Source organism: Leptinotarsa decemlineata, unplaced genomic scaffold, assembly GCF_025532065.1.
Source record: "Leptinotarsa decemlineata unplaced genomic scaffold, Ldec_3_MD MMD2_P_RNA_scaffold_2, whole genome shotgun sequence".
Lineage (NCBI taxonomy): Eukaryota > Metazoa > Arthropoda > Insecta > Coleoptera > Chrysomelidae > Leptinotarsa > Leptinotarsa decemlineata.
In genome coordinates this window covers 14422494-14442880 of record NW_027412529.1, presented here as the reverse complement: position 1 = coordinate 14442880, position 20387 = coordinate 14422494, and the positions used below count along the sequence as shown (strand labels likewise).

Here is a 20387-nt window from a genome sequence, read left to right as displayed (position 1 = left end):
ACGCTGGCTTGGCTGAATACGTTGTTGGACAACATGTATGCGGCTTCCAATGTTCCTCTCTGTGCAATATCTCAGCTTGAGACCACTCGATGTTGTGTTGATGGGTCCAAACATGGTCTGCTATTCCTGATTTGCTAGTTTCCCCTCGCTGTGTGTGTTTCTTATGCTCGGCAATGCGAACATTCACTGGCCTCTTAGTTTCATCAATATAGGATTTTCCGCACTCACAGGGTATCCGGTAAATGCAATTCTTGGAATCGCAGTCCGCGTTTGGTGGCCTGGTTTTGGTGAGGCTGCTACGGATAGTGTTACCGGATCTGAAGCAGGTTCTGATGTTGTACTTGGAACCAATTCTTTTTATCCTCTCCGATAATCCTCTGATGTAGGGAAGTGCAAGCACTGGTTGTGACGGCTTCTCTTCCTTGCGAGGCTCCTGCTGTCTTCTAGCCAAAGTCTTTTCTACCATCGCTTTGGAGTAGCCATTCCGTTGAAGATCATTTTTGATGATGTCTAGTTCCTTCTCGAGACCTTCCTTCGTATTACAAAGCCCAAAAGCACGATGTAATAGAGTCTTGATGATTCCTCTTTTAGTCGATTGATGGTGGTTGGATTCGTGGTTCAGATACTGTCCCGTATGAGTGGATTTTCGGTATACAGATGTTTCCCACTTAGTGTCGGTCCTTTTCACCAAAACGTCTAAGAATGGCAATTCGTTGTGGATTTCCTTCTCCATTGTGAAATTGATGGAAGGTCTCACGCTGTTGATGTGTTTCAGGAAGGCGTCTAGTTCAGTATTCCCATGGTTCCATATTATGAAGGTGTCATCAACATATCTCAACCTGACTCGAGGTTTCTTGTGGGCTTCTTCAATGGCCAGAGTTTCAAACCACTCCATATATATGTTGGCTATGACTGGTGAATGTGGCGATCCCATTGGCAGTCCCTCATCTTGTGTAAATAATTCGTCCTTCAGTTGGAAATAACAGTTTCATACATAGCATCTTAGTAATTCCATGATTACTTCGATAGGTAGATTCGTTCTCTCTTTCAGGTTCCCGTCTTCGGATAGCTTTCCCTGTATGATTTGGAGTGCTTCTTCGACCGGAACGTTGGTGTGAAGGCTTTCCACGTCGAAACTAATTAGTTGATCTTTCTGTCTGACCTCAATTGACCCTAGTAGTTCGACAAAATGGTTTGGAATTACTAGGATGTGGGATAGATAAAAAAAGCAGCTGCCAATGCAATGACTGATGATCTCAAATTAGATGTGATGCTTGAGTTTAAAAAAACCCACATACATCGAGTAGACAGGTATCCACTACATTCAATGTTAGCCATACATTGATAGTAAACATATTAAAACACGTTAGATAACAATATCATCCAATTAGAGGACGTTATTTTTTCCGATGAGTGTACCTACTTTGTCTCTCAACATACGCAATACCTTCAAAAGGTTAATGTTTGGGCAGGGATTGTAGGAGACCATATCATTGGTCCCTTTTTCTTTGAGGGTAACTGGAATTATTTGGAACTACTTCAAAATGATGTCATTCCAAGTTTAGCAAATTTATATCCTGATCCAGGAAACCATCAATTTCCAGTGAATAAGATACGGTTTCAGCAGGATGGAGCACCACCATATTACTAAGTTAATGTCCGGCAATACCTCGATACAACATTTCCCAATCAGTGTATAGGGAGATGATGATTGATTGAAAGGCCAGTGCGATTACCTGATCTTTCATCATTAGATTTATTTTTATGGGGATATGCAAAGAGCGATGTGTACAGATTTGAATGACTCAAAAGAACGAGTAACGCTTGCGATTGGTTCGGTCACGCCTGATATGTTAAATAATGTTAGAAGACAGTTTTATTTAAGATAAGATGTCGCCAAGACGTTTGTGGTGAACATTCTAAACATCTACTTCGTTAACATTCATAGCTGTTTTTCGTATTCTACATTTCATTACGTTTTGTAGTACATTTTAGTTTTCGAGTGAATTTTATCGAACTTCAGTAACCACATGGTTATAATTTAGTTTATCTTAATCGTTGCAATAAACTTGAAAGCGATAACATTTTTGAATAGAGAATAAAGAGACCTTTCAAACGATATAAAATGAATCCCCATTTGAAAAATTGGGTGCCGTACCTGTCATTCGAAGGGGGTTGAAGGTAGTGGTGGCATTTTTACGTTGACGAATGTCAAATTATAATTTACATTTGACGTGTTTCGGGATTTTTTAAAATAAGTACAGAAACTAAAATAATGAATTTGGCTTTTACACACTGTATATTCAATGAACTTTCAAAATTGTGAAATAATGTATGTACCAGTTCAACTGATGAAGTTACTGTGTAGTGAAACGTGTCTTGAAAATAATTCATAGTATGAAAATTGTGTAATTATCATTTTCAATAGTATTATTCTTCATCAAGTTACGAGTCAGAGTATTCATAATTTTACGAATTGGTTGATTGTGAATGACGGTTTATTCAGCTTCCAGTATTTCATCATCTTTGGTGTTTTTTGTGTCAATCAATTCGAGAAGCCAGTTTCTCTCTTGAGCTTTGTGTTTGATCTTTTTTCATTTGATAATTTTCTTCGTATTACTTGATACGCATCGGATACTGCATATGTACCTGTATTTCACGCAGAACTTATTATTTTTTTCTCACACAACATCCGATGTTCCTAATCGAAGGATTTTAATTTTGTTTCAGGTATGGCATCTTCTTCAAAAACTAGCTGCAGATCATTGGGAAAATGTCACATGACACGAGCTTGAAAACATCTTTATGTGACGCAATGTCAGCAATAAATGGTCAGTTCGATTACATTCGAGTATGCGCAATTTTCAATAAATCCAAAACTCTATTGAACAATAAACTACTGATGATCTATACTAATATAAATGTGGAAGTTTGTGAGGATGGATGTATCTATGTATGTATGTTTGTGACTCTTTCACGCCTAAACGACTGAACGGATTTAGATGAAACTTTACATAAATACAGAATAACATATAGAGCTACAATTTACAAAGGTTTTGTGTGATTTTGGTCATAATATAACGATAAGTATTGAACAAGTCGGAAAAATTCTTGGTTTCTGAAAGCTATTTTGGTGTGCGCTGCCTATACCGTTGGAGTTATACAGGGTGTGTCAAATTCGATCCTCACCATTGGGATCTCGGAAACTATGAAAGAAACGAAGATGGTTAAATTGGGGCAAAGTTGCGTATTTACCTGACTAACAATATGCCGTTACGAAATTTCCAAAATTCCGAGTATATCCGGAGATATCCGGAAAAAACAAATATTTCGGAAAATGGCTTTGTTTTTCGAAAGATTAGAAAATAAATTGCACTCTCACATTGCCACTGTTTCCCTGCTACACAATGGTGTTTTCTAATTTGCTATCCGACGTTTCATCTTCCGGCCACCATCATCAACTTTATTTTTTCTTATGGGCGCTACATTGGATTGTTTCTGTTTTGAATAGAACCAGATTTCACCTTTTCAATGATGTATCATAAGTTATCATTCTTTTTCGAAAAATTGGAAATATTGGAAAAAAATAATTCTTTTCGTAATAGGATTTGACTTTGATGTTTCTAAATTTGACTTTCAATTTGTTACACTCAATGACATTTAGTTATTGTACAACTCATTGAATTTTTGGCGAAAAGTGGCTTTCACGAATGTAGAAAAAAGTCCAATAACTTGAACTATGTTGAAGTTATTGGATCAAAATCTCACCGGGTTTGGTTCATTTGAAAAGCCGAGAAACAATGCGGAGAGAGAATCAACAATCAAAATTTGATAAATGAGGTAAACTAGACATTGTGTCTTGAACAAATAACAATAATTAACTAAAATATAAAGACAAAAGTAAATCATAGCAAATGCTCAAAATGCTGGCCTTGTTCATGATAAGATAACTGTGCCCTTCTTCGAATATTATTCACTTCACGATTACTTTCCCTCCTTCTCAATGTTCCAAACTCTTTAGCAATGGTGTGTTGAAGGTCCTCAATATTTTGATATTTTTTCTGACCATAACCTCTATTTTTCTATGCACCCCATAAGAATGTATCAATAACACTTAAGTCTGGAGACCTTGCTGGCCACCTCACCAGCCTATTATTCCCTATCCATTTCTCACCAAATCTTTCAGTTAGGTAATTAGATACTCGTCTGGTAGTAGTGTGCGGTGGAGCACCATCATGTTGATACCAGATGTTATAGTTAGCCAAAGGTAGATCATCGAAATAGTCTTCTGAAATCGATATAAAAAACTGGTTATAGGTTTCTCCATTCAGATATCCGTCAAATAAATGAGGACCCAAAATTCTATCTTTGTAAATTCCTGCCCATACGTTAATACTAAATCGCATTTGAGGTCAAATTTCTCGGAACTGCCTGGGGTTCCGAATGTGTTCGTTATTTCGGTTGAATATCCCAGAATTCGTGAAAGTGGTTTCATCTGTCCAAATTGAATTTTTCAGTAAAACAGGAAAATCAGGTCTTCTTATTAGCCAATTACAAAATTCTAATCGCCTGTCGGGATCACCTCGATGCAATTTTTGAGATATGTGCATTCTGTAACATTTTAAACCGCTTTCTTCAAGCACTTGTATGACAAATATTCATTTTGGAGGAAATTTGACGTGTAGATTTCCCCGTGACGTGTAGATTTAGAGTTATTCATTTTTATTGAAAAAGACAATGTCAAACTTATCTCATACATACCTCATTTAACAAATTTTCTTCAGTTTCCTGGTCCATTCTGTCTCCGTATTTTTCCTCGGCGTTTCAAATGAACAAAACTCGGTGAGATTCTGATTAAATAACTTGAACATAGTTCTACGTGGTTGTCGTCTTTCGGGGTACAAGTTTAAATATATTTCTAATGTCTCAACACTGTTTCTATCGTATTTGTAATAAATTTGTATCATATCTCTTTTATCTTCATTCGTGAAAGCCATTTTTCGCCAAAAATTCAATGACTTGTACAATAACAAAATGTTATTGAGTGTAATGAATTGAAAGTCGAATTTAGAAACATCATAGTCAAAGCTTATTATGATAAGAATTTTTTTTTTCAATATCTCCAATTTTTCGAAAAAGAATGATTACTTATCATACATCATTGAAAAAGTAAAATCTGGTTCTATTCAAAACAGAAAGTATCCAATATAGCGCTCATAAGAAAAAATAAAGATGATCATGGTTAAAACACCATTATGTTGAAACCATTTTCCGAAATTTCTGTTTATTTTCGGATAACTCCGGGTACACTTGGAATTTCAGAACTTTCTCAACGGCATATTGTTAGTCAAGTAAATGCGCAACTTTGCCCCAATACGCGGGGTAGAGGGGCGGTCTAAGCAATGATGCGCCATCGCTGAGAATGCGACCCAAACGCGGGCAGACGTCGTTGACGGTTGTGTTAGTTTTGCGAATTCATTTATAAGTAACATAATTAGATTCTCGAAGCTATTCTTTACTTGCAGTTTGCATATTTCTTTAGTTACTGAATTTTTGAAGTAAAAATATAAATTACTAGCTGTTGTCCGCTCTTATATTAACGTACAACCGAAGCTACTGAACCTAGAATCTTAACATATGCAGGTAGGTTCTTTGTATAGCGTGAATTAGCATCAAGAAAGGAATAACAAATTTGCACCCCAAGGGTTTGATAGGGGTTCAAAGATTGTATTGAATTTCGTCAGTTTTGAAGTTGGAAACCTGAAGTTTTGGGTTGATAAAAAATATTGTAACTATTAGTCACAAAACCTAATGTGACAAATCAAATTATACTCGAGCGAAGCCGCGGGCAACTAGTCTTCCATAAATATTCAATGCATCATTACTACTTGAAGTCTTCGATAACTCTACATAAATATTAACCATTTCGTGACGGATCTTTCAATATTCTCATGAATTCAAAAGATGGGTTTTTACAAATAAGAGAATATCGTTGAAATTGCAAAACTAACGGGTACTTTTGATTTTTGATATATTATTAAAACCAGTACCAAGTACCAACTTTGCAGCTTCAAAAGGCTTGCGCCAACAAACCACAAAATTTTCCGACTTTTTCGGAACAACTTGAGACCAAAACCAGTTATTTGATAATTGGTAGTCGATTTATGAAATGGGAATAAGGTTAGGAGCGCGTTCCTAACCGCAAATGGAAAAATGATAACTTTTTTACACTTGTAGGTCACTTCTGGTCTTACTAATACTGTTATAAACTCATACAAGACTATTGAAATGATGAACTCAGATTTCTGCATTTGGTGCTGTCCTTATCTTGAAGTGAACTGTTATCTAAATTTTCTGGACACTAAGTTTCACTTTGTTATTATGATAATTGCTAATAATTCCTGAAAAGTATAGTTCGTGGACTATTGAGTTGAATTTGGTAGCGATGAACAGCTTCAGTTTGCTGTCGTGGTACTTCTGATATATACCGTCATTTTTATAGTGACAGTATCTATAGAAAAGATATGAAACCTTAAGTTTAGACAAACTTTAACTTTGGTTGTCTTGCATGTGTGCACTATTCCAAACGAGGTCTAGTTTAAACTCAATACACCATCAAATGTCATTTAGATATGATCAAATTTCTAGATGGACTTGTGATTTAACACCAGACTACGCTATTTCGACCCACTCATCAGAGGTGCTAGGCTGAACCACTGAATGAGAGTTTGCTGAAATTTTGACTTTCAATTCGACATACAGCTGAATTACACATGAACACTTTTTTCTATCCGTTATGAAATTATCTGATTCAATTTCATAACGGATAGAAAAAAGTGTTCGTGTGTAATTCAGCTGTATGTCGAATTAAAAGTCAATATTTCAGCAAACACTAATTCAGTGGTTCAGCCTAGCACCTCTGATGAGTGGGTTCAAAGGATTGCTACAGAATATAGTAAATAAAAGAGGTGAAATTTCACTTATATGTAACACTATCATACTCACTGGTAGACATCCGATATTTCGGCATAAAACACTGGCCTCATCGCCTTTCCAACACCAAATCTAGATAACAGCATACGAAGAAGCACTCAATTCATTCATAAGATTACGACTTGATGTCATGAATAAGTTCAATCTACTCATGTAATCGATGATAAAACGTAATTTATTCGCTTATTCGGTTAAATCCCAGTCATAGGAATCTTGTTCAAATTGAAAGAGGTATATTTTTTGAAAAAAATAATTTTTGGAAAATAAAGATTTTGGCTGTCTACTTTTCTATTCGTATACAAAAAAATATCTGATACAATGGAAGCAATGAATTTTAAAAAGTTAACCCTATATATGGATCATGCAAAGAAATAACTTTCAAACACAAACTGGAAGAAAATACCTTTCGAAACAGCTACTTTCATAAAAACATTGAATTACACGAAAAAAAAACTTTCGAAATAAATACTTTTATATTATCTACCCTTTCTTGCATAATTAGTTTTTTAATATGGATTTTCATCAAGTATCGCCCAGTTCTATTCAATTCTTGAAATTGATTGTTTTTTTCCTTTCTTTGGAAGATACTTATGATGCACTGTTTGGAACCTTTGGTGTAGTAATGAATATTACTGGAGTTTTCTCCCAACACCAAATCGTTATTTTCAACACCTCGACACGTGTTTCGATCACCAAGTGATCATCTTCAAAAAGGAAGATTAAAACTAAGGACTAGTGCGAGCTAATCCTATTTATGCTATAAAGGTAAATTATGCTATAAAGGTAATCTTCCTCTTTGAAGATGATCACTTGGTGATCGAAACACGTGTCGAGGTGTTAAAAATAACGATTTGGTGTTGGGGAAAAAACTCCAGTAATATTCTTTGGAAGATGTTTATAAGAAAGAAGCTGTTTCGAGAGAGCTTCTGTTTCACTGTGTGTCTTAAAGTTACTCTTTGCATGATCTACACATCTTTGTATAGAATAACATTTTTGAAATTGATTTTTCCTTTCTTTCTTTGGAATATTCCCATATTTTATGTATGAAAACTGATGAGTAGAAAGCTAAAATCTTTTGGGAAAGAAAGTTTTTGGCTTTCTACTACTCCATCTTGATACAAAAAAAGATGAGGGAATCTTCCAAAGAAAGGAAGGAAGTAATCAATTTGAGAATAAGTAACTCTATACATGGATGTGTAGATCATGCAAAGAAGTAATTTTCAGACACAAATTGAAAGAAAGTCCTCCTGAAAAACAAATACTTCTATATGAACACTGAATTATACAGAAGATACTTTTCTCTACTCAGTTTGTATTTCAAACATTCGTTGTGGATTAAAATCAGATATCATTCACATGAGTTCTACTTTAAATAAATGGTAACAAATTGCACTTACATGGAACACTGTCATCCTCACTGGTATACATCGATGTTTCGCCGTAAGACACTTGCCCTAAGGCTCTTCAGTACCATTCATGAATTCATGAATTACGATTTTTAATGTCACGGAATGTTCCATGTAAGTGCAATCTGTTACCATTCATTTAAAGTAGAACTCATGTGAATGATATCTGATTTTAATCCACAACGAATGTTTGAAATACAAACTGAGTAGAGAAAAGTATCTTCTGTATAATTCAGTGTTCATATGAAATTATTTGTTTCGAAAGAATTTTTTTTCTTTCGTGTAATTCAATATTCATATGAAAGTAGCTGTTTCAGGACTTTCTTTCAGTTTGTGTCTGAAAGTTACTTCTTTGCATGATCTACACATCCATGAATAGAGTTACTTATTTTCAAATTGATTACTTCCTTCCTCTCTTTGGAAGATTCCCTCATCTTTTTTTGTATCAAGATGGAGTAGTAGAAAGCCAAAAACTTTCTTTCCCAAAAATTAATCACTCCTAAAAATATAACCCCTTCAATTCAAACTAAAATCTTTCTTTCACTAAAATCAATCTCTCCAAAAAATATACCCCTTTCGATATAATTATATCACTTGTGCAAATTGAAATTTATACTTTAATGAAATGAATAAAAACACTTTTATCTAATTACCACTAGTTAATTATTTTAATACGACCGGTTTCGGGTTTAACCCCATTATCAAGTATAAAACTTTGAAAACTGGGTTATATCGGGAGTTTTAGGTAAGATGTAAGAACAGGTAGTTGAACGAAACAGGGTGCCAGCATTAAAATTCAACACCGAAGATTATAGGGGTTGTTAAACTTATCAAGTCACCAATCACACATATTGAATATATACATTTCAGTCCTAGTGAGCATAATGGAAAGTGGCTGATCACTCACAATGATGAATTAATAACAATAGATTATCAAAATAAAGTGTAACGAAAAAGTATACCAGGTGTATGTTTTGTTACGTCAAAAATCTGCATCTGCGAATTATTTCATATCATAAAATAGGTGGTGGTGGTGCAGATTTATTCGTTTTTTCGGCCTTTATTCGGATAACATCTATTTGATTTCATATTCAATGTAAGATAAATAATAACTTGTTTTATGTGTCATATATCGTATGTAGTTTTTTCACTACCGACATGAATAATATTTTGCGAAAATATGTTTTTTTTATTTTTGCTTTCGTTCCGTCATTATTTTTTCAGTATTAATTTCAAATCGAGGTGCTTGTATCTTTCAATTTTCCGACCACTTTTTTGCAGAGGATACTAATAAACCAATTTCAATTTTTACTGTTTTCTGAAAACTTTTTTTAAATTGTGTTTAGAGGTATGTTTTCTTCGAATGAATAATCGATTGAAGTATATTTTATCTACGTTTTCTCACAGACGCTTCAGTTCCATCATCATTACAACTATCAAAAATAACTGCAAAAATTGTATATTTTTGAAAAGAAGCCACACACAACTGATTTCTTTATTCAAATCTCTTGCATATTGTTTAAAAAGTATACTGAATAATTTTGAAATCAAAAGGTTCTTGATTTCAAAAAATATAATATGAATGTCGAAGATATTTTTGAGGATTTTCAAAAAAAAAGTTTGTTGATTCAACTATTTCACTTGTAGAAGAAAATATATTGACCAATACCAAACTTTTTTTCAACATTTCACGTTAATTTTTATTCTGTTGGATTCATTTATTCGAACCTGTAATATGAAATATAACATTTCTCATTTCCCAGTAACGATCAATGATTAAAGACAAATTATTTTAATTGCGAACATAAATATAGGGTATAAAGAATATAATATAACCTCATCCATTTATTTCCATTTCAAAATGAGATGCACATAGATTCAGTCAGCAAATGATTTTAACGAGCGAAAAATAAAAGTGAATCGGAATAAAATGCCTTTGTTCGTGCTCTTTCTTTTCGAACGAGAACGATATTAAATTTGCGAGACCATGCAAATAATACGGAAGCCGCAGCAGTATTTTCAACCAGACAGAAGCTACTGTTAACTCTCCAGAGAATTCGAGTTTCTTGATGAAAGATGTTGCATTTGACAGGATTGTTGAATACCCAATTGATTAAACGTTCAAAAAAATATGTTAAAATTGAAGTTGCAGTTGCAGGAAAACTGACTGAATCTCTTTTGAAGTGTCTGTTCTTCTCGATCATCAAAACAAGACGATATTTGTTGTGGGGGTTTCCGGCTCTGAGTGGGATCAACATCGATGAGAATAATAATATATAACGGATGAAATATCGAGATTTTTTTGGAATCTCACGTTAATAGCTATGATCTCGTTGATCTTCAGCTCACACAATTCAAGACTTCCAAGGAATTTTGTTCATAAGAAAGCGACAGCTTATTGCTGTAGAAAAAGATTTTTGGAGTCTTCCAACTCCTGAAAATCAAATATTTCTATTACTCAAAACTATTTGGTCAGAACTTTCAGTTATTGACTAGATGGGGTACATCATATTTCGGATTGGTTTGCCAAGGAACCACTACTATCACCAGCTAAGAATTGCAGGCTAATAAATCCGTGTTATAAATTATTCTTCAGCATCTTATATACAAGAATAGTTTTCGCAGCTAACACTATATTTGAACAGAGAGGTGTAGCTGGCTGCTTGGAGAACCTGGTCGCAGAGTGAGCCTAACCTCTGGGATCTGGATCGATCACCTCAAGGGATTGGATACAATTTCGCAGCCTCTGAAGGGACGATTCCATTGACTTCATTTCCATCCACCACTTTCCGGTGCACTCAGAAATCCTTATCCTTGGAAGTTAGGTTGGGTTAGGTCCAAAGTGAGTGAGTCTATTCGACTCTCCACCGCAACCCGCAAGGGTTTATTGTGGCTCACACCTATTCACACTCGACCAAATAAACCCAACCCAAAGTATGTGCTCTGCTGTTTCATCATTTTCCAAACAGAGGCGACACACATTGTCTTCCGACAGTCTGAGTCACTGCATATGATGATTCAAATGACAGTGAACTGTAAGAAGGCCTGTTAGACATCGTAGTTCATCCCTACTCTAGTTCAACAACTGCTTGGTATTAGGCTTCGAAGAGTGAATGAACACCTTGGAGTGAGCCAATCCTGGAAGATTCTACCAGAAGTCCATAAATCTTTTTGCATTCCAGGTGTTCAATCTTTGTTTGGCATAGCCTAAGGCAATGCTAATGACAGGTTCTGGTCCGATGAAGCTGCTTGCAGCACCCTCCTTTGCAGGGGAGTCATAAGCCTTATTGCCTTCTATGCCAGTATGCACCAGACCAGAGACAATCTGTCAAGTATTCCTATCGAGGAGAGTCGTTTGCTACCAATTTAGACGTTGCTCGATAGGAGCCAAGACCTTCCAACGCCATTTGACTGTCCGAGAAAATTGTTATTGACTTGTGTATGAGGTTTGATTCTTCTAATCTCTCCGCACACAATTCAATAGCATAAATTTTCACTTGAAATACAGTCGCATAGGTTCCTAGGCAGGTTGATATCTCTGTCGTGGGTCTGTGACTGAAAACACTTGCACTAGAACAGGAAGGTGTTTTTGATCCATCTGTGAACCAACAATGATCTGCTCTTAATATTTCCTTCTTGAAGCATCCAGTCGTCTCTACTCGAGAACAGAACTTTATAAGTCAGTTCTTAGTTGACAGTTGGAGGCATAAAGTCGGAGGTCATTTCCTGAATGCTGTGACTTGCAGTGGTTAGTCGAGTCGTGGATCACTGCTATCACCATCTAAGAATTGCAGGCTGATAAATCCGTGTTGTAAGTTATTCTCTAGCATCTTATATACAAGAATAATTTTCTTAGCTAACATTATATTTGAACAAAGAGGTGTAGCTGGCTGCATGGAGAACCTGGTCGCAGAGTGAGCGAAACCTCTGGGATCTGGATCGATTACCTCAAGGTGTGCACTCAGAAATCCTTATCCTTGGAGACCGAAGGCTCGTTTTATTCGTATAATACACTACCCTCAATAATGATGATTCAGTTCCATTTTCACCCGTGGGTTGACCAATAATTGACTACACTGCAAGGAAGCAAGCACTACAGGAAAATCCTTTAGGCGCTCTTAGACAGGTGCCTGTGCGAAAGTAGCGAATCACATTGGATTCGTATCGCTGAAGATTGAATCCCTTCGGAAAAACGTTATCAGGAAGTTTATTCCACATAAACGCAGTTCTCCAGATGAAAGAATTCTTAAACAACTAAGTTCGAGGTGTACTGAGTTGCACCTCAAAACGATGAGCAGCCACAGTCCGTCGTGTATTTCTGATGTATCGCTCTTGGTGGAATCAAATGTGCCAAGTCACTTGAACAATTACCGTGAAAGTATCTATTAGAAGAGAGACAAATCTCCAACCTCTCTTCGATGTTCCAGGCTATCAAGGTTGCGTCTCCAATCAGGCGGATGGCTCTTTTCTGAAAGTGATCCAGCAACTTCAGGGAATGTTTGGGGGCAGAGCCCCATACATGAGAACAATACTCCAAATAAGGTCTGATCTGAGCTTTAAAAGCATCAAAAGTTGCTGAGGTGTGTACAGTTTTCTGGTTCGGAACAGAGTTCCAAGCTTTGAGAAGCAGCTTTTGCACTTCCAGCGACATGATTGTGCCAACAGTTCTTGATTCTCCATGGAAGCTGTTGGCATTATACTCGCTTCATCTAGAACAGCAGCAAATATCGAACATTCATGAAAATTCGGTTGGACTGGGCGCGCTCTTAGTGACGTCACAATTTGTTTATGGCTACCAATGACGGCCGACGTTATATTCTCTAGGGCATGATTCACAATAATATAGTACCTGCATGAACATGTTATCGATATCATCGCCCAAACTTCTATCTTAATTCCAAGATGGAAAGTTGGGCAATGATACATTCCAAAAAAAGACAATCCGGGGATTATGGAGAGGAAGTGCGGCTCGTAGACAGACATTTCCTACATTACCTGGATGCCGGAGACATATGTTCTAGTCCTGGGACGGAATAATATTAATCTTGAAGAGTCAAACCGGTAAAAAAACTTTCCAAGACATGTAATAGCACAAACCCAGACAGATATGATAATCGGAGTCATTGGGAAAGAACACAATCACTGCTACTGTTCCGTTTCACTCTGTTCTATTGTAGCAGTTGACTCAGGGGAAAGCTTCACAGTTGACGAGTAATTGAATCAAATAGGATATTCACTGATTGAAATTCCATTACCAAAGTTTCTTTGGACTTATCAGATATTCTGAATCAAATCTGAAGTACAAACTGTCCAAATAGTCATTGAATGAAACGACTAGAATTGAAACTAGTTCATTATCACTTTCCTCGGTGATTTCGATGAGTTTGTTAAAATCATTTGGAGAATTTAGTGATTACAGTTTGTAATAGTTCACCAGACCACACTTGAATATTTACCTTGAAAAAGCTAGGACATCACTGAACCTTTGGAAATCAAATTTAGATCACTGAATATCATATAGTATCAATCATCACATTTTTGTACGTGTGATAATTATTTTTCCAAATGATGTCTGTTATTGAAAATAACCTCAAAATTAATGTAACAAGAATACTTGTTATTTAGTATATGATTGAGTCAGTGTTTGATCAAACGATAGTGATAGTTTCTCTGTGTTATACATGTTATATATCACTTTGGAAATATAAGTTTTAAAAAAGGAAAACAATATTGTGTTCCCTTGAATTGCACAATTACAAAATTATAACTTAACAGTAAATACAACAGTAAATACAACAGTAAATTACAACTGTTACAGCTCAGTAACAACTGTGACAACTGACTTATTTCGTCATGCAGGATGGTATTTATTGGAAAATTATTGTTTACATAATCTGAAATTGAAACAAAGAGAATTAAGAGTCTTTGTGTCGTCTTTGAAGATCTGCGTATTAGCAGGTGTTGATTCTGCAGCATCAGCGTTGAAATTCATTCTTGTATACTTCATGTCACCTTGGTTATGAATGGAGAAGGTCAAAAAACAACATATAACATACATTTTTTGAATCATGATAGACAATCCCAAAATGGCTTGTATGAGAGGATTCAATCGATTTTGAAAGATGCATCTCTTCTGTTGTGAAACGTCGAGGACTGTAAATCAACTGTTACTGATTTCAAAAATTAGACACTGGAAATAACTTTATCTCTACTGATGCACTATTCATTCTTCAACAATTTTTCATGGATACGATGAAACCAAACGGTCTGAACCCTGAGGTATGTGAAAAGCTTCAGAAGTACTGAAAAAACCCAGTATCTAGTAAACCAAAATCCAACGAAAATTTGGTTGCTTTTAGTTCTATTTTACTTTTGAGCGAAACACCATTCGAAAATGAAATTTATATGAAACAGAAAATTTTGTGAAAAATACGTCATTTCAGTTAAAATATGCCTTCTGGATACTCTATTCTTATTGTTACGTTCTCCCCGTGGGTTGACCAATAATTGACTGTACTGAACAATAATCAAACTTAACTTTATTTCACTTCAAATACAATAAACACTTTAACTTAAACTTCAATTATTATTCGAACGTTCTACTAGATCTTACTAGATCGCTCCGCGTACCAATTGACTGTCACGATATGCTCGTGGCTAGCGTTTATATATCGTAACCGAATGCGTAATTCCATCAAAGTCGGTAGCATTATTCTCGCTACATCTGGATCGGCAGCGAATATTGTACATTTGCGCGCTCTTAGCTACGTCACAATTGGTTTATGGTACCAGTGGCGGCCGGCGTTATTTTCTTCAGGGCATGATCTACAACATTATGTTTGTGGTCTACTTAATTCTTTTCTACAAGGACTGCTCATACAGACTCCAAAATAAAGATTTCGTATACACTGAAATTACAGAATTTTCATAATAAAACAAATAGATGAGTTCATATCATGAATTCCGCACACTTAATGAGTTAGGAAGCACAACTATGATGGTCATAAAAGAAAAGTGTTTTCAGTTTTTGGTATAGAAAACGGAATGCAGGAGATGAAATCTAATTAGGAAAGACATCTAAGGGTCCAGATAACATAACAGCTAGACATTTCACAGTAAACTGAAATAGTAATAACAATGTTAAACTTCTGGTGATTTTGGTTCGGATCGCTATTAATAATCAAGACCCCAAAAATGCCATTAAGAAATTGAAACTATTCAGTTGAAATTGGTGTTACCAGCTGTTTTTGAAAAAAAATTAAACATTATATTGAATGTTTCATAAGAGAATTAGAGAATAAAAACCTCATGGAGCACTTTAACAGAGGCGTAGAAAAAAAAGTCATTTTATGAAAAATAATGATATATATTTCTCCAAATTAGTGTTTCTTTCAAGAATTGCTACTATTTATTAACTCGTGTTTCATTTTTCTCTTGAAACTTTTCAAATATTCAATAGTTACTCATCTCAATACAAAATCTATCTTCGTCATCATCTAAAAATCCAATAATCAGAAGCAGTTCTGTTTCTCAGTCGAATAAGCCATGAGGTTATATCTGATTTTAAAATTGACATTAGCTCAGTTATATTCAGTCTAAGGTGTTATTGAACATCACTTTGTTCCCATTTAGCCACTTTACATTTGTTATAAAAAAAAAAGGATTCGAAATGAATGTTTCGTTAACCAATTGTCATCATATCATAGATGTCTTTTCAAGTACGATTCACAGCATAGAGAACCGATGGACCCGATCACATTTCGCAAGGATTGCTTTCAGAGAAACCCACATTAGACACTTGCTTAGAGAAAAGCATACGTAAATTACATATTACATTTGCAGTTCAATCGAGAAATGAAATCCTCGGTTGAGGATAATCGGATCAGAATCGGTGATCAATGGGGTACATATTCAATAGCTTAGCCTTCGAACACCTTATTCCACCCTGATATTATGGTATAGTATCATCATCACAATGCGTCCTTTTAGCTAACTTCTCTTGAAAAGCGGTTCATTGGCGACTGTTTTCATCTTTTTACGTTTCATTCGATGGACCCTGATGTGTCCTGACTGTTTCGATCGTGAATATTTTTCTCAAGCACTTACAAAGGTCTACACGTCTCACTTTCTTTCCACACAAGAGTGAATTATAAATGCAGTTTTTGGTTTACTTTTCAAACTAAATTTTTAATAAATTGATTTCTTGATCATTCTTGGGGTTAAAATGGACACCAACATATCTTGCTGGAATTGCAAATGCTGATTCTCAAAAGCTTGAAATAATGTTGCGAATCTGAAAACCGTACACTTCTCAGCAACTTTTGATGCTTTATTAAGCTCAGATCATATGGAGCTCCGCTCCTAAGCATACCCTGAAGCTGCTGCATTCCATCCAGAAAAAACCATTCGCCTGATTGGAGACGAGAACATCACTTGCAACCTTAACAGTCTGAAACATTGAGGAAAGGTTGGGGATTTGTCTTTCTTCAATAGATACTTCCAATGGAGGTGTTCAAGGGACTTGGTACATTTGAATCCACCAAGAGCGGTACATATCAGAAATACGCGACGGACTGTGGCTGCTCATCGTTTTGAGGTTCAACTGAGTACACCTCGAGCTTCACTGTTTAAGAACTCCTTCCTAAGGAGACTGCGTTTATGTGGAATCAACTTCCTGAGAAGTTGAATAAACTACTATTTTTTTCTACAATTCCTGGTTTCGAAGTCTTCGATGTAAAACAAATAAAATCAGAACTCATTCTTCCTGAATCAGTGAACAAAATCTAAGGGATTAGGTATATAAGACTGAAGCAATTTCGAATTACTCGATCACTTTATTGGACGATGACTAATTTAGAACTAATACCTTCATCACTGAAATTTCCTGTCGAGAGTGTTATTGAAATATTCATGTTGTGATTATGATTTATCTCGTTAACCTCATCCGGGAAACGCTGTTATGAAATTGTTTTATAATTCCCCTCGCTACAGGACGTCTCATCGATTCGAGTAGTTCTGATGAAGATTGTATCACCAGTTTAATATATTGATGTAAAAGGATTACAAAACAATGAGTGAAATTTAGATATGGGGCTGAACGCACGTAGAAGTTGAAAATCTTGAAAAGTCATGAAACAGGTAATTTTTGACGGTTCAAACTTCCCATGGTATTCAATAAAGATGGTCAATTACGAGGGTAAATCAGTAAAAAAACTACACACTAAGATCTTTGAAAAATATACAAAACAATCGGTAGATATGAAAATGAGGTAATTTTGGCTTCATCGTATAAACAGATTTAATATTTTCCAATTTAAAACTCATATTGAGTAACTGAAAAATGTAGAAAAATTTCCTGAAACGTAACCGAAGCAGTATCTTCGTACATACCGAATTTTCATAATTGTTTTTTTGAATATTCAACTACTTTTCTCAGAAGTTTCTCAGCTCATTTTTTCCATGTACACCAATTAGTATTTTTTTATACGGAAAAAGGGGTTGGCTGGGTAACAGGATCAATTAAAAAAAAACAATTGTATTCTTGCCGGCAAGAATCGACCTTTTTTGGGTATTTGTAATCTTCCACAATCTGAAAAATATAAAAATTATAATGGAGAACTTTATACAAGTGTAGAAGGGCAAACTTGTTAGTTTACCCCGATAAGTTACTGCGTAAAATCAAAGTATTTTTCGCAAAGAAAAATCTTCTGTTCATCAGTAACTTGTCGTATTTAACAATTTCGCCTATCAAAAAAATTGTTAAGAAATAATACAATACTTATCTTAACGTTTCGGAGGCCAAAATCTGCATCCGTCTTCAGAAATGGACAAAAAAATTCTAATATATTGGCAGTTATTCCTTTCTTATTATTCATTTCTTCACTTCTTCGACAGATGTCGAAGAAGTAAAGAAGAATAACTGCCAATATATTAGAATTTTTTTGTCCATTTCCGAAAAGTTAAAAAAAGTATTGTATTATTTCTTAACGATTTTTTTGATAGGCAAAATTGTTAAATACGACAAGTTACTGATAAATAAAAGTTTTTTTTTGTGAAAAATACTTTGATTTTACGCAGTAACTTATCGGGGTAAACTGAAATGTTTGCCCTTTTATACTTGTATAAAGTTCATCATTTAAATTTTATATTTTTCAGATTATGGAAGGTAACAAATACCCAGAAAAGGTCGATAAAAAACTGATTTTCCTCCACAAAAAAATGACTTTCGTTGAATATTTAACATTTTTATTATATCTTGCAAGAGATCATATCCTATTTGGAATTAATAGACACCGCGAAAGAAAAAATATATGTGGACAAGTTTCTTTCAATTTCCAATTTCTGGAGATAGTATCATGTAAGAAACCCTCTCTGGAAATATTAGAGAGTTGTTAAGTTATATTATTATAAAAGTTACATATTAAAGTTACTTGGTATTTTATTATTAGGTTGTTTCAAAAGTTTTGTCCGCTTTCATGAATCTTGATTAAAATGTAATATCTCATTGAATACTCAGTAAATTTAATCGAAATGAGCGTCATTCGAATTGGTGCACTTTTGCCAACGTAACATAAGTCGATTGATTCCGTCAGCATAAAAATTGTGTACTCGGGATTCGGTCCTGATTGAGGAAGGTTCTATCAGTGAGAATGTTATCGAAGTGCTTAAAAAGAAGGTTGCCGGTTGGCGAGAGGTCAGGGAAATATGCAGGGTGAGGCAAAACCTCAACGCTTGATTTGTCTAATTTTTGGATGGTACTACTACTACTACTATTACTACTGGAAAAACTGTATAAGTATGGTATTAGAGGATGTCCTCTAGATTGGATAAAATCATTTATACTCAAAGGTACACAATATGTAGCCATCAACACTCATTTCTCACAGCAAACTGAAACAGACATTGGTGTCCCTCAGGGGTCCATATAGGGGCCAATTCTGTTCCTGTTCTATATTAATGACTTGGATAAATTTTCTGTACCTGCATCCTTCACAATGTACACTGATGAAATCATATCTGAAAAAATGGACCCTTCCTTGCGTGATAAATACAATCAAGTGTTGACTTCCTTGAATATGGTTTTCAGCAAGTTACTTGTTTTTAAATACTGCCCTGAGGTTTCACCATATCCAAAAAAATGTAATGAGTTGTCATTCCAATCAAACGAATAGAGTCCATCGATCTCAACTAGTTCGGATACAACAATTTTCTTAGGATTACGAATAGATAAAAATCTCAATTGGAAGGCACACCATTACCTAATCTCAAAGTTGAATTCTATTGCCTTTCAATTGAGAAATTTGCGCCATGTACTCAATATTGATCAATTGATACAGTTCTACTATGCACAAGTTGAAAGTAGGCTACGATATGGTGTGATATTTTGGGGTTTATCTACCCTAGCAAAAGATATCTTCGTGAAACAAAAACGAATTTTACGATCAATGACGGGGCTTTCACAGACTGATTCATGCGAAGATATATTCAAGAGACTGAAAATATTAACATTACCATGTCTAGTCATGTCAGAGTTGTATTCGACAATAATGATGAAATTTATGTGAGGAATAAACAAAATCGTAGTTTCAATACAAGACAAAAGAATGATTTTTCAATTCCTTTCGGAAAATTCAAAATAACTCACCAATCTCTCAGTCATATGGCTCCTAGAATATACAATGCTCTTCCTTCAAATGTGAGAAACTGCATGACAAAACAATCATTCAAATATAATTTACAATCTTTTTTGACAGAACAGTGTTTTTATAAATTGGATGAATATTTGTCGTGGCAATTTGCGGTGAAATTAATTTCTTAGTGACTTTTTCCATATGGTTTGTAACTGTCTTAAGGAAATAAATGACTAGTATTATTATGGTAATTTGTGAAATGTGCATACGGAACTTTTCGTGGAGAAGGATCGGACCTCTTCTGTTGAACAGTACCGGCTGCTGATGACGCAATTTTCAGTACATTTTGTTGATTACC

The 20387-nt window shown here is 35.1% G+C and overlaps 1 protein-coding gene across 5 annotated transcripts in view; it reads left to right on the top strand.

Annotated features, from left to right (window-relative positions):
* LOC111508803 (cytochrome b5 reductase 4) overlaps window positions 1-20387 on the top strand; it is a 314862-nt gene that overhangs the window by 129093 nt on the left and 165382 nt on the right. The window contains exon 2 of one of the 5 annotated variants that reach the window (XM_074183994.1): window positions 2731-2831. The exons of the other annotated variants lie outside the window; for them this stretch is intronic. Within the exon in view, the coding sequence (XP_074040095.1) occupies window positions 2774-2831 (58 nt within the window). The 5' untranslated portion in view covers window positions 2731-2773. The remainder of the gene's footprint in view (window positions 1-2730; window positions 2832-20387) is intronic. 5 annotated transcript variants of the gene reach the window in all.